The following is a 12,229-nucleotide window of genomic DNA, read 5'->3' as shown; positions in this document are numbered from 1 at the left end:
TGGTCTGATAAACAGCATTACACTACAATCCATCGATCCAATTACATCCGGAGACTTAAAGAGTTCAGATTTACACAATATTTTGCGATCTTCATAACTTAATTGAATGTACCATCACTTTTGAACCTAATCTCTACGTGCTGCGTCTGTAACATGTTCAGGGTCCACAGACAAAACACCACAGAGCTTGTTCTGAATGGTGTATAGTAATGAAATGTTCTATACTTTGAATGAACATCTAGCAGTACAGTTTTTTGATTACGTGTTTTATTCAAGTTTAATTAAAAAAAAAGTCCCAAAAGACTAGATTTAACAAATTAAGAAAACTAATGCTAGTTTTGTAATTGTTATTAGTTGATAGAGTAGGCCAGGCGAGCAGGTTGGATGACACCACAGGGATTAACCAGTGATTGGCAAATTGCATAATGCATCCTGAGTGTTACAGTGAGAGAATATGATGATGAACAAAAACATGAAAGCAATAGAAAACTGTGAATTCTCTCACACTGATGAGGTTGAAGGACATAACGCTGAAGACTGCACAATACAACAAATATATGGTTTTAGGCAGGAAGACCTAAACTTGGAACAGTGGCTAACCTTCTCAGGAGTGGCCAACTTACCAAAATTTCCCCAAGATTGCATCAATGACTCATCCAGGAGGACATAAAAGAACCCAGACAAGCATCTGAAGAACTGCAGGTCTTCACTTCAGGTCAATGTACATAATTCCACAATAAGACAAACATGGGGCAAAAATGCATCCATAGGAGAGATGCAAGGCACAAAACACTGCTGACCAAAAAGAGCACAAACACTTCTCAATTGCAAAAAAACATCTAGATGACTTCCAAGACTTTTGGGATAATATCCTGTGGACAGATGAGTCAAAGGTGGTCCTGTGGGGGTTTTGACCCATGAACAACAAGGTAAAGGGGGGCTAATAAAGTCTGCAGAGAAACAGATGCAAACATTTCACTCTTCAGACATCTGGTTCTTATCACCACCGTCAGATCAATTCTGACTCATTTTGAGCATCTCACATGAAATCTGGATCACTGTTTACATCTTAACACTTGAAATTCCCCCGAATAAAATCGTGTAAACTACTTTGACCAATGAAGGGTTGCAGAGAACTCCGCAGTGATGGAGAGGATTAGGTTTGTTAACAGAGAAATTTCACAGAGCTGTGTGTTCATTCATGCAGTGTAATAGATCAGAGTTTATTCTGCTTCATGGAGTGGATTCGCAGAGCAGGTCTTAAGTTCTGGGCTGGTTTAAGAACTTACCACAGTAGAGTTAATAGTGTTTTCAAGTGTTTCTAAAGAAGTTTAGAGAATTTGTAGGGAGGTGAACTCCGTTCAGTAATGTCTTTCAGGTTTGTCGAACACTAGAGGGCGCAGATTACTGCGGTAATATGGAGCATTTCAGCAAAATTATGGTTTGTAAGTGCTTAATCATTTTACATAGAAGAATAAATTCATTTCCTGAACAGAACAGCATAAACGTTTCAACACTGCTCTCATTTTTTGAGCGCTTTTTAACTCGTTATAGAACTTTATAATTGCGCCTCCTGCATTTTCAGATCAGCAAGTGGAAACTGCTTCACTGAGCCAATGTGCAGATCAGCTCACGACCCAATCAGCACTCAGTAGCAGTAATGCTAATGAATCAGCACTCAGTAGCAGTAATGCTAACCAATCAGCACTCAGTAGCAGTAATGCTAACCAATCAGCACTCAGTAGCAGTAATGCTAATGAATCAGCACTCAGTAGCAGTAATGCTAATCAATCAGCACTAAATAGTAGTAATGTTAATGAATCAGCACTCAGTAGCAGTAATGCTAATCAATCAGCACTAAATAGTAGTAATGTTAATGAATCAGCACTCAGTAGCAGTAATGCTAATGAAATAGCACTCAATAGCAGTAATACCAAGCAATCAGCACTCAGTAGCAGTAATGCCAACCAATCAGCACTCAGTAGCAGAAATGTCAACCAATCAGCACTCAGTAGCAGTAATGCTAATCAATCAGCACTCAATAGCAGTAATGCTAATGAATCAGCACTCAGTAGCAGTAATGCTAATGAATCAGCACTCAGTAGCAGTAATGCTAATCAATCAGCACTCAATAGTAGTAATGCCAACCAATCAGCACTCAGTAGCAGTAATGCCACCCAATCAGCACTCAGTAGCAGTAATGATAATCAATCAGCACTCAATAGTAGTAATGCCAACCAATCAGCACTCAGTAGCAGTAATGCTAATCAGGAATACTAGCCTCCTGCTGCCCCAAATTTGTTTGCTTCAGAAAAAATTAATATCTGGGTATGTTTCCACTGCTGAATGACGTCCTTCTATTTTCCAAAGTTAAGGAAAGGTCCTGGACAAGTGGTTTGAAACTATTTTACCCTGTCACGTTTAGCAGTTTGGCTCCATTCAGCCCTGTAATGCGCCCCCTGGCATTCAGGCGATGTTTTCACTGCTCGGCTTGAGCTCGGCTCGATTCTGCCTGCCTACGCTGGTTCTCCATGTGGCAAAAGTTGGTACCCAGTACCTGGTAGTACTTTTTGCTACCATCTCCGTCGAGCCTCGAAGCGAGCTGAGCCGATACCAGAAGACGATGTAAAACATTTTTTTTCAGGTTCTCTCGATAACGAGGTTGTTCCCGCTTGTGGTGTAACCAGCGAGCTGACTGGCTCGTTTCTCTGTAAACAGGCCCATGTTGAGTGTGACGCGCTTTCTCGTCATTATTTTAACCGTCTCATCATTTACGACGTCTCTGATGTGAAACAAGCACATCCACGTTTCCACTGGATGGCCATGAGAATAAAGTAATGATTCAATTTGTCATCTTCCGATTGTTATCCTTATTATCTGAATTATAGATGATGCTATCAATAGCTTTGGTTTGTTAACCATAATCCAGGCATTTTTCCTTCATTTTTACGCTGAATTTCTTTCACACTTCTACCAGACGTGAGCTCGGACGTATCAAAGATGAAAAATTAAAAAAATATTTTTTTTTGCCGATTTTGCCGTACGCAACTGGCGGAGGAACGCCCAGTCCTGGCGCAGGAGGCGGGGCCTGGAGATGCTACAGCCAATCACCGCGTAGCATGTTGAGTTAATGCAGTAAGACCCCCTGACTCCGCCCTCCGGAGTTTCCTCCTGCAGGGGAGCGGTGGTCCCCCACATGCCCGTAGAGCCGCAGAGCCGTAGCCATGGCCGGTGTTCCGCGTCCCTGCCCGGCTGTGTTCGGGGTGCTCCTCGTTTTAGCTGTGACTGTGAACGGTCTCAGCCGGAGCGACCTGCTGGACTACGGAGTTCAGTTCGGTGACCAGCTTCTGGACTCCGGGACGGACGTAACTCAACAAATCACCCTGGACCAGCTGGTGTTCTTCTTCGATGAAAACTTCGACAAAGTTTACGTGAGTTTCTGGAGTTTTTTCTTTCAGAATTTAAAGTCTGTACGTTTTTTGTTTGTTTTTTTTTTTCAAGTGTCTTCACTTTTTCTGTTTTTGATTTTTTCCCCAAGTGTCTTCATTTTTAGTTTTTTTTGTGCATTTTTACTCATTCATTTCACTTACTGACAGTTTAAAAAGCGGATGCTAAGTAGCCTAAAGGGCAACCCCACCAAAGGTTTTGGAATCTTCTGCATAACTGAGTGGTTGAGATGTGAGAAGAGTCACTCAGAGTGGTTTGGAGTGAAATGCTCCGTTCTGGTCAGAATTGTTCACAGTGGGCGTAGGGCTGCTTGATTATGGCACAGAATCATGCTCTTGATTATTTTGGTCAATATTGAGATCACGCGATTACCCACTGCCTTTGGAAAAGTCCTGCATTTATTGCTCTTCTTAGCTGAAGAAATCCAGTTGATTCAACTAATTGGTTGTATGGCCTTGCGGTGGAGACACCACCATATAACAAACCTTAAACAATATTTGTTGGTCTTCCTTGTAAGACTCTTCGACCCAAAGTGTTCCAGATGAATCAGTTCTACCTTTATTGTTGACCAAAGGCCCATTTAAAGTATACCACAGCCTGGCTGAAAGGGGGGGGGGGTTATAGCACAAGACATTGTGAAACAGAATGTTGCACAGTAATAATTTAATCTTGTTTTCATATATGCTGGAAGCCAGAATCGCCCAGCCCTCAGTGGTGGTTGTCTTAGAAACCAGATGTCCCTTATGTTTAATGCTTATAATAACTCCCTTACAGAGACTTATTACATGAAATGCTGTTCTGATGTCAGAACACTCGGCTGTCTCAATGAGTGAATTACATAGAAGTTTTGAAAGTTTGGTGGCCTTCCCCTTTGAGTGAATGACATAATAACTGCACTCCTTGGCCAGTGTATAGAATTCAGTAGTGATGGAGAGGATTAGTTGTGTTTACAGAGTCTTCAACATTTCACAGAGCTGTATGTTCATTCATGCAGTGTAATAGCTCAGAGTTTGCTCTGCTTCATGGAGTGGATTCATTGAGCAGGCCTGAAGTTCTGGGCTGGTTTCAGAACATATTACGTACTGAAGGAGTTTGCGTGTGAAACCCTGATACCTGCTATCAGTCTGTGCAGGAATCTGCAGCTCTCGATTACTTTCACATGTGCATTGATCAAAAGAAGAAAATGTGCTTTAAGGCCACATATGATGTCTCAGCTCGTAGGTTTTTCTGCAGCTCCAGATGTTCATGGATCGCATGTCATCTGCTGTATGCATTATATGCATTATAGTCCTCTGTAATCTCTTGAGTTGCCATTAATTGTACGTGCATGGTTGAAGAATTGAAAGACACATGTTGCAGGACGTGTAGCAATAAATGATTGTTATCGTGACAAACTTCAACAACAAGTGTACATTACATCATCATACTCATAGTTAAATACAGCCCTTTTAAAAGGAGAATTCAACCAAAATTTTTAACATTTCTGCATAATGCAATTTTTGAGATGTAAACAAAGTCATTTAGAGTCATTTTGATGTGAAATGCTATTGATGGTAACAAGGAGTCACAATATAATAGTGTGTTTATTACCATTTCATGTAATAACTTTCTGTGAGGGAACTTTCAGTGGCATTGATATCAGTCGTCTAGTTCCTATCACCATTGCTGTGAACAATTCTGACTTTGTACGTTTCTCTAGAACAGAGCATTTCACACCAAAGCACTCTGAATGGCTTTGCGTGCATCCTAACGATGTAATTATGCAGAACTTTTGAAAAGCTGGTTGAATTTCCCTTTAAATGCGACACTGTTGTTTTTGTGGGTGAATTTTGTCTGTTTCAAGTTGTTCAAAAAGCTCAGAAAAATAGTGTATTGTTATGAATGTATTGTGAAAACTCTTAGAAAGACTAGGAAGGTTGTAATATGTGTTGTGTTACATGATACAGCCATATGCTCTCACTCTCTCTGCATTAAAAAGACATTTGAAAAGGTAGAAAAGTCCAGCAAGGGAGACCTAAATATTTATTCTCAGTGCCAGTCTCTTCCGTAGATGGAGTCATTAGTCACTGGAGCGATTTCAGCACAGCTGAGGCTTGGCTTTATGGAACACTTTTTCCGCCCTGGCTTGTACTGCCAGACTTCTATGGAAGAGATTAGAATTTATGTTGCTGATGATCTACTGCCATTGATTGCTGTCTGATCAGCCCTCTTTTACAAACCGTGCTTGGACTTCTGCCTTGTTCACTCCTCCTGCTTTGTTCACTCCACTAGTGCAAATACACAAAACATTAACCCCAGCCCCCCCGGGTCTAATCCACACTCTTAAAGTACTTACCCACTGTGATTGATTGGACCAAAAAGACAGAGCCTGGTCATGCAAATCAGATGAACTGTTGTGGAGATTAAGCAGGACTCTTCTCCCCCACACACACAGTAATGCTATAGGACTAGCCTCTTCTAAGTGTGTTAAGATTATCCTTTTTATTAGGGATGCGCCAACATAGGAATTGTGGACTGATGATGATCCATAAATGTTGATTAAATACTACATATATGTGGAATAGCAATATATATATATATATATATATATATATATATATATATATATATAGCAGTTACAGTTGCCATAAATGGTTTTAAACCCAGACAGGGAGGGAAGGTGAAAATTAGCTTTCTGCTAACATAACATGGTTTTTTCCTTTGGATCCTGAAGAATTTCCCAACGAGAATGAGCATCTTATCTCTGTAGTAGAGATAAGTCTGTAGTAGTAATTGATTAGCAAAACAACCTACTTATAGAGTGAACTAGTGTTACGTTCATGTAGAACAAAAAATGTCCTTTTATCCAAAAAGTTGTCAACCTGGGAAAAATCGTTTCAGAATTTAATGGCAAACTTGGACCATAACAGCTTTTGTAGCATACAGGATGGTCAATATCTAGAGCATCTAGTTTGTAAATATTTCGATTCACAGTATTTGAGTATTTTGATGTGAGCATAAGATCACAGAAAGCACTCTGTTTTTCCATTTCATGGTTTAATAATGTGGAAAATCCTTTGGTGTGGGTGCAGTGCTGCTAGAAGTAGACTAGGAAAGCTAGTTTGATGTGATAACTCAAATTTGCCTTTTACTCATTAGATAACTCTAGTAGAGCTGTTACAGTAACTCAGTCAAACATGATTACAGGATTACATTTTAGGGTTAATGAAGATAAGAAAGGGTTACTAATTTACATGCATTTTTTCCCCAATTTTGGAGTCTTTGAATGGCTCTGAATTTGTCCAAATCAGTCTATTTCACAGTTTGGCCTGTTTTAAAAACTGATTTGTTTATTAATTGTCACAATAATTAGTAGATTTCTTGATTAATGAGATAATCAGTTGTGTCAGCCCAAGACTGTAGCAAATGTAAAAGACTTAGACAGATGAAGATACTTATAGTTGTGTCTAGTACTGTGATTCAGTGGGTCATTGACTTTGTTGAGTCTTTGTACTCGCCGCCTGGCCTCATTCATCTCCCCCACCATCTCCCCTGCTTTCTCGACACAACCCCCTTCAAATAAAATCCTCCGTTATTTTACTGATCCCCGCATTCACTGATAGTGGCCTGCATTCCAATGAGTGCTTACACAGCAATATATATTGTCACACAGGACCTTATAGATTTTTGATTGGTCTCAGAAGCTAACTGGCCAGTTCAATGCAGCTCCCAGACACCAAGTGCCTTGGATGACCAAACCACACCAGGAAACTGCAAATACAAAGATCCAGACTGGATTCAGTGAGGGTCTGAGAGTAGGAGCACTGATCTGGGCTGCGATTTTGCCTTTCATTTGCTGCTGGGAACACATTTTTGTGGGCATGGGGGACTTTAATGCTGGCTCTCAGATGCTACATAGATACTGAACAAAGAGTGTTTTTAACTCTGTCTGGACTCAAGTGCCTTTGTTGTGTGCAGACAGGCGACACCATGCCATGTTGCTGTGTTCTCCGACTCTCAATGCATACTTTAACTCTTGCCTGAGGTTAAGGCTTTCCTGCATTCATCAGAGCAGATCTGTACTAGCTCCAGTTTCCGCCCCCTCTCTAAAGCAGGCACTGCTTAGCCTATATACGTACTTCTTCCTGTCCCTCTCGAGGCCCATTCAGCTTCATCAAGAGCATTTCCGTTGTTAAGCTGAAGTTCAGAGGGTGCTCGACATTTGATGCCCATTCTGAATGAAAAAGCCTGTTAAACTCCCTCATAAGAAGCTTACCTGCATGGAGTCTCTGTGGGTTCAGAGGCTGTACTGAGTTGCCTGCCTAGTGCAGATTAAGCGTAGTGTGGGGCAGCATGAATGGAACATTTTTCCAGATTAGGCATTTTAGGGTTTATGCAAACATTTCTGAACCTCTGGACTGTTTAATGCCTCCATAATGTAACAGTAATGAGTAATAGTTTTTCTAATTGTATAGGAGAGTATTTTTCCAGAGGTAGTCGACCAACCCAGGTACGTTTTTTGCTTTCTTTTAAAATACTGGAAGTCAATAGTCACTCAGATCTTTTCTTTAAATTCAACCTCAAAACTTCTCTCAACCCCACTCAAACTAGGGTTGCACCAATCCCAGTTTTTCTCTTCCGAATGAGCTCTGGGCATCAGCCAAACATGCAGAGTAGCGATCCGCTGTCAGTGCTTTTTAAAAATGTTATTTATATTCTGTATAGCTCACAGTCTCTAACAGGAGGCTGTAACTAGAGCGAAACAGTGCTAAAAATAAAAATGAAAAAGAAAGAAAAACAAGAATGAAGCTTTATTAATATGCTTCTGGATAATGAAACAACAAAATATACAGTAAGTGTAAGCAGAAATTATAATTCCATTGTAAACTTTTCAGTGCAGCAATAAAGCTGTAAAATCCATCAGAGAAAATGTGACTTTCCTCCTCCAAACTTTAGCTTTGCAAAGATTACAGATTGCTGTGTTACTGGCAGCTGTATGAAGCGTGAAATACCTTCAAATTGCAGATATTTGTTATTAAAATGAGTTATTGTTGCTTGTCTGGTTTGACTATTATTCCTTTCATATTTCACATTATTCATTATTCAGCCCACATGAAATGAATAATAATAAAAATGTATGTGAGTTTTTCGCTCACAAAGTTGATAGAGTACATGAAAAGGTTCCTGCATTGCGCTTTTATTCTGAAACACCACAACACAGAGAAACAACCGTGACAAACAAAGTCACACTTTGTAATAGTGCGCTTCAAATGAAGAACAGCCGCGGCTAAGAAATGGTGTGTGTGTGTTGGACACGTCTGACCGATATCCGGTTAATTTAATACGGTCAGTGTTGGTATGATACTCTGGGTGCATCACTACCTCAAACCTCATCCAGGTGTTCATTAAGGTCATGCAGGCTTGTCACTGTGGTTTAGAGCGCAGCGTGACTTGTTGTGAACTCTAAGAATAAGCAGAACCTGACTGGAGGTTTTGACAGTGTTGTGGTGCATCCTGACACTTTTTCATGTTGTGTGTATGAACCCTACAAATTACGCTTGTGACTTCTGTTTATTCTTTGTGTAAATAACTGTTAAAAAATTTTTTTTAAATAAAACATTTTTTTTTAATAAAAAAGGGTGCCCCACCCCCTTCATGTGGATATATGGATTTCAATTTCTGGTGTTTTAAATAAAAAACACCAGAAATTGAAATCCATATATCCACATGAAGGGGGTGGGGCACCCTTTGTCCAAAATGACTGCCCCTGTGTTCACCTACAGGAGAAGTTTTGTTCATTTTTACAGTTCTCAGAGAGTCCTCAGCTGCACTGAAGTCTGCTTGACCTTAATGAAGAGCTGGATGCAGATCGAGCAGGCTGAGAGAAGTTTTAGGGAGGCATTTAGAGAAAAGATTTGGGTGACTCTTGACATCTAGTGTTTATTAACAAGGTTAGACTGTAGCTCTAGTTCTAAACTAAAGAAGCAACATTTGGACACCAATCACGACTGGGCTGGTCGACCAAATCTGTTGTAGGTGGAAAACTGTGTGAATTAGATTTCTCCTTATTCCGCTAATAGATTGTTTTTTATGTGGTTTTATGAATAATTTTTGTGTATAAATAGTGATTTCATTGGTCCAACCACCATGAAATTGATGTTTTTTTCTTGTTTTAAACTCAGTGATTGACTACTTACTTGCTGTTTGCCTCTTTGCCTTTTCTCTCTTTGATGGGATCTTTCTGAATTTGCTCAGGTTGTATTGCTTTCTTGAGTGTCGTCGCTGCTGGGCTTTTTTATCTCCTGCCCTCCCCCGAAGCTTTGGAGGTTCCCGTCTCCTCCCAGCGGAGCCTGCAGGGAGGGGTGGGGGGGTTTGATGATTAAAGTAAACGGGGTTAAGTTCCTATATGCGCTCCACTGGGAGGGTCTACAACAGCATATCTACATATTAAAGTGGTGGTCAGCAGGACGTTTGGTTTGCTTCTACAGCAAAAATGGACAACAGTAGAAAATAGATCAAATAGGCAATTGAAGCCTTACAGAGAATAGCCCACACAGAAATGTATGAAATTTTGTTAGAAATTTTAGGGATGCACCACTATGGGGACTGTGGGCTGATGCACATCGGGGAGGCGTTACAAATGCAGTAAAATGAATAAAGTGCAGATATATGAGGAAATTAGCCCAGCATGGCCTAAAATGTTCCATTTTAGTCCATTTTTATCTGGGAGTGTCTCATGCTTAAGCAGAAGAACACGAGGGAGTTTCACAAATAACATCACAACCTTCTGTGTTTTATTGCTTTTATACAGGAGTATAAAAGGATGTCATATCAGGTTCAGCTAAGCTTTTTCTGTACTTGCTAGATTGACCTGAATGTCTATAAAGCATTTCCCAGCCCATATGAATTATGTTCTGTTCACATACACAAACACATTTTCTAAACCACTTATCCTGCTGGGTCACAAGGGGTGCTGGAGCCTATCCCAGCGCTCATTGGCCAGAAAGCAGGAAACACCCAGGACAGGTCGCCAGTCCATAGTAGGGCAGACACATAGACATGTACATTAACACACCCATCACACCTAGGGGCAATTTAGTCTTCAGTTGGACTGACACATTCTTTGGACTGTGGGAGGAAGTCAGTGCAGACATGGGGAGAACATGGAAACTCCACACAGAAAAGACCCAGGTCACCTGGATGGGGATTCGAACCCAGGTCCTTTTTGTTGTGAGGTCAATGTTGTGTTAATTTCTGGCCTATTCCATTTTTCTTAGTTAGATCTGCATGCAAATATTTATGAAGTAAACGGATGATCATAGTATAGTAAGGAAGTGTTGAAAACCATTCCAGGGGAGAACAGTAGTTAGTAAGTAGTTCTACTGACTATAAATAAACAAAATATCAGTCTATTTTGGCTTTGTGTTAGAAACTACCTAAGCAAGTCTGTTTTAACAACTTGTCACAGTTTGACACAAGTATGTGATGATTTAGGCATGTGGTAATTCGAATTGATTGCTGTGAGTTTCCATTACTTACTACATTAGCCTCAGAGCTCTGGTGCAAAAGTAAAGAAGGAACCACATCTTGGCTGATTGACTCCATTTAGGCTAAGGAAGAAATTGTGTACATTTTTGGCCAATCTATCACGTCAAGTCTCTGTTCTTCCATTCTGGTGTTTGTATTTAGAGTTGTTAGATAATAAATGTTAAAGCTGAGATAATGACTTATACTGAAAGAGTCTGTGCATCCAGTCTAAGGTAATATATCACTGGCATGTGAGTGTCTGATGGAATGTTCAAGCTATAGTAGGTGTGTTGGACACATTAGTCATGAGGCTCATACATCTGGGGTAGCTGTACAGAGCTCGTGAAACAGATGTCTGTCTCTTTTGTCTTCTAACACCTCTCTTTGCCTGTCTGTCCTCCATAATATAGCATATTGCAGATACTTGTGAAATGGGGCTGCTATTCCTAAGGCCATAGTCTAGATTCCTCACATATTTAAAGCTCAATGAGCAGCAAGGTGGAAGGGATGTTTCGGGTTAGTTCTGCTTCACCAAGTGGGCAAGGAAGGAATTTTCCCCCCTCTTCCATGTCAAAAGTGTGCTAAGCCTTTAATAGGAGAGTCTGTCTTGTCATTTGCACGGCTGCCCCAACATAATTTGCGCCAGTGACTCACATTCTATAGGTGACTCTTAAGTCAAATAGCTGCATTCTTGCCCTTTATCAACTGCTTTTGTGCTTCATGCGCTGACACGTGTCATTAGAAGGGTCTCCCTGGTAGAAGAAGCCGCTCTAGCAGGGTTTATTAGGGTTAGGGGCCTTTGGGACTATAATTAGCATCACTTCAGAGTCTCTTACTCTGGAAGCAAGAATGAAAAGTATTTGCTGACTTCATGGCAACAAAGAACAATCAGTTTAATTTACTATTGATAATTATTTACTAAATAATTCTGTCAAGCAGAAGAACAGCACAGTGGTTTATAATAACCTCCACATTAATACAGAATTCTATATGAGCAAATTGTATGTGCATGTGTAATGATAGCTCCAAACTTGGCTCAGCCAATCCGATTTTAGAACCATTCCGTTTTATAATGATAGATAATACAAGTGTTTTGTGTATTTTGTGTGTGCCTATTTTCAGTCAGGAGCCAAAAGGCTTGTTTTAGGGCCTTGTTCTTTATGGCCATTGTGGTGTGAAGTCTCCTCCTCATTCGAGGGTCATTGTAAAGTTGACACTCGCGCTAGTGTTCTCATATGTTCTCTAAGAGCTTTTTAAGGTTACTCTAAAAGTATAA

General features: G+C 40.4%; 1 protein-coding gene across 2 annotated transcripts in view; it reads left to right on the top strand.

The window, feature by feature from the left end:
• Positions 1 to 3,197: 3,197 nt before the first annotated feature.
• The window catches only part of LOC108430149 (nidogen-1), a 58,124-nt gene continuing 49,092 nt past the window's right edge, over positions 3,198 to 12,229 (top strand). For both annotated transcript variants that reach the window (XM_017702445.2, XM_017702444.2), the window contains exon 1: positions 3,198 to 3,431. In XM_017702445.2, coding sequence (XP_017557934.2) covers positions 3,225 to 3,431 — 207 coding nt within the window. In that variant the 5' untranslated portion in view covers positions 3,198 to 3,224. The remainder of the gene's footprint in view (positions 3,432 to 12,229) is intronic.

The sequence above is a fragment of the Pygocentrus nattereri genome, chromosome 15 (assembly GCF_015220715.1).
Source record: "Pygocentrus nattereri isolate fPygNat1 chromosome 15, fPygNat1.pri, whole genome shotgun sequence".
NCBI classification, from domain to species: Eukaryota; Metazoa; Chordata; class Actinopteri; order Characiformes; family Serrasalmidae; genus Pygocentrus; species Pygocentrus nattereri.
The sequence above is the reverse complement of the archived record's forward strand: the minus strand, read 5'-3'. Positions and strand labels throughout refer to the sequence as shown.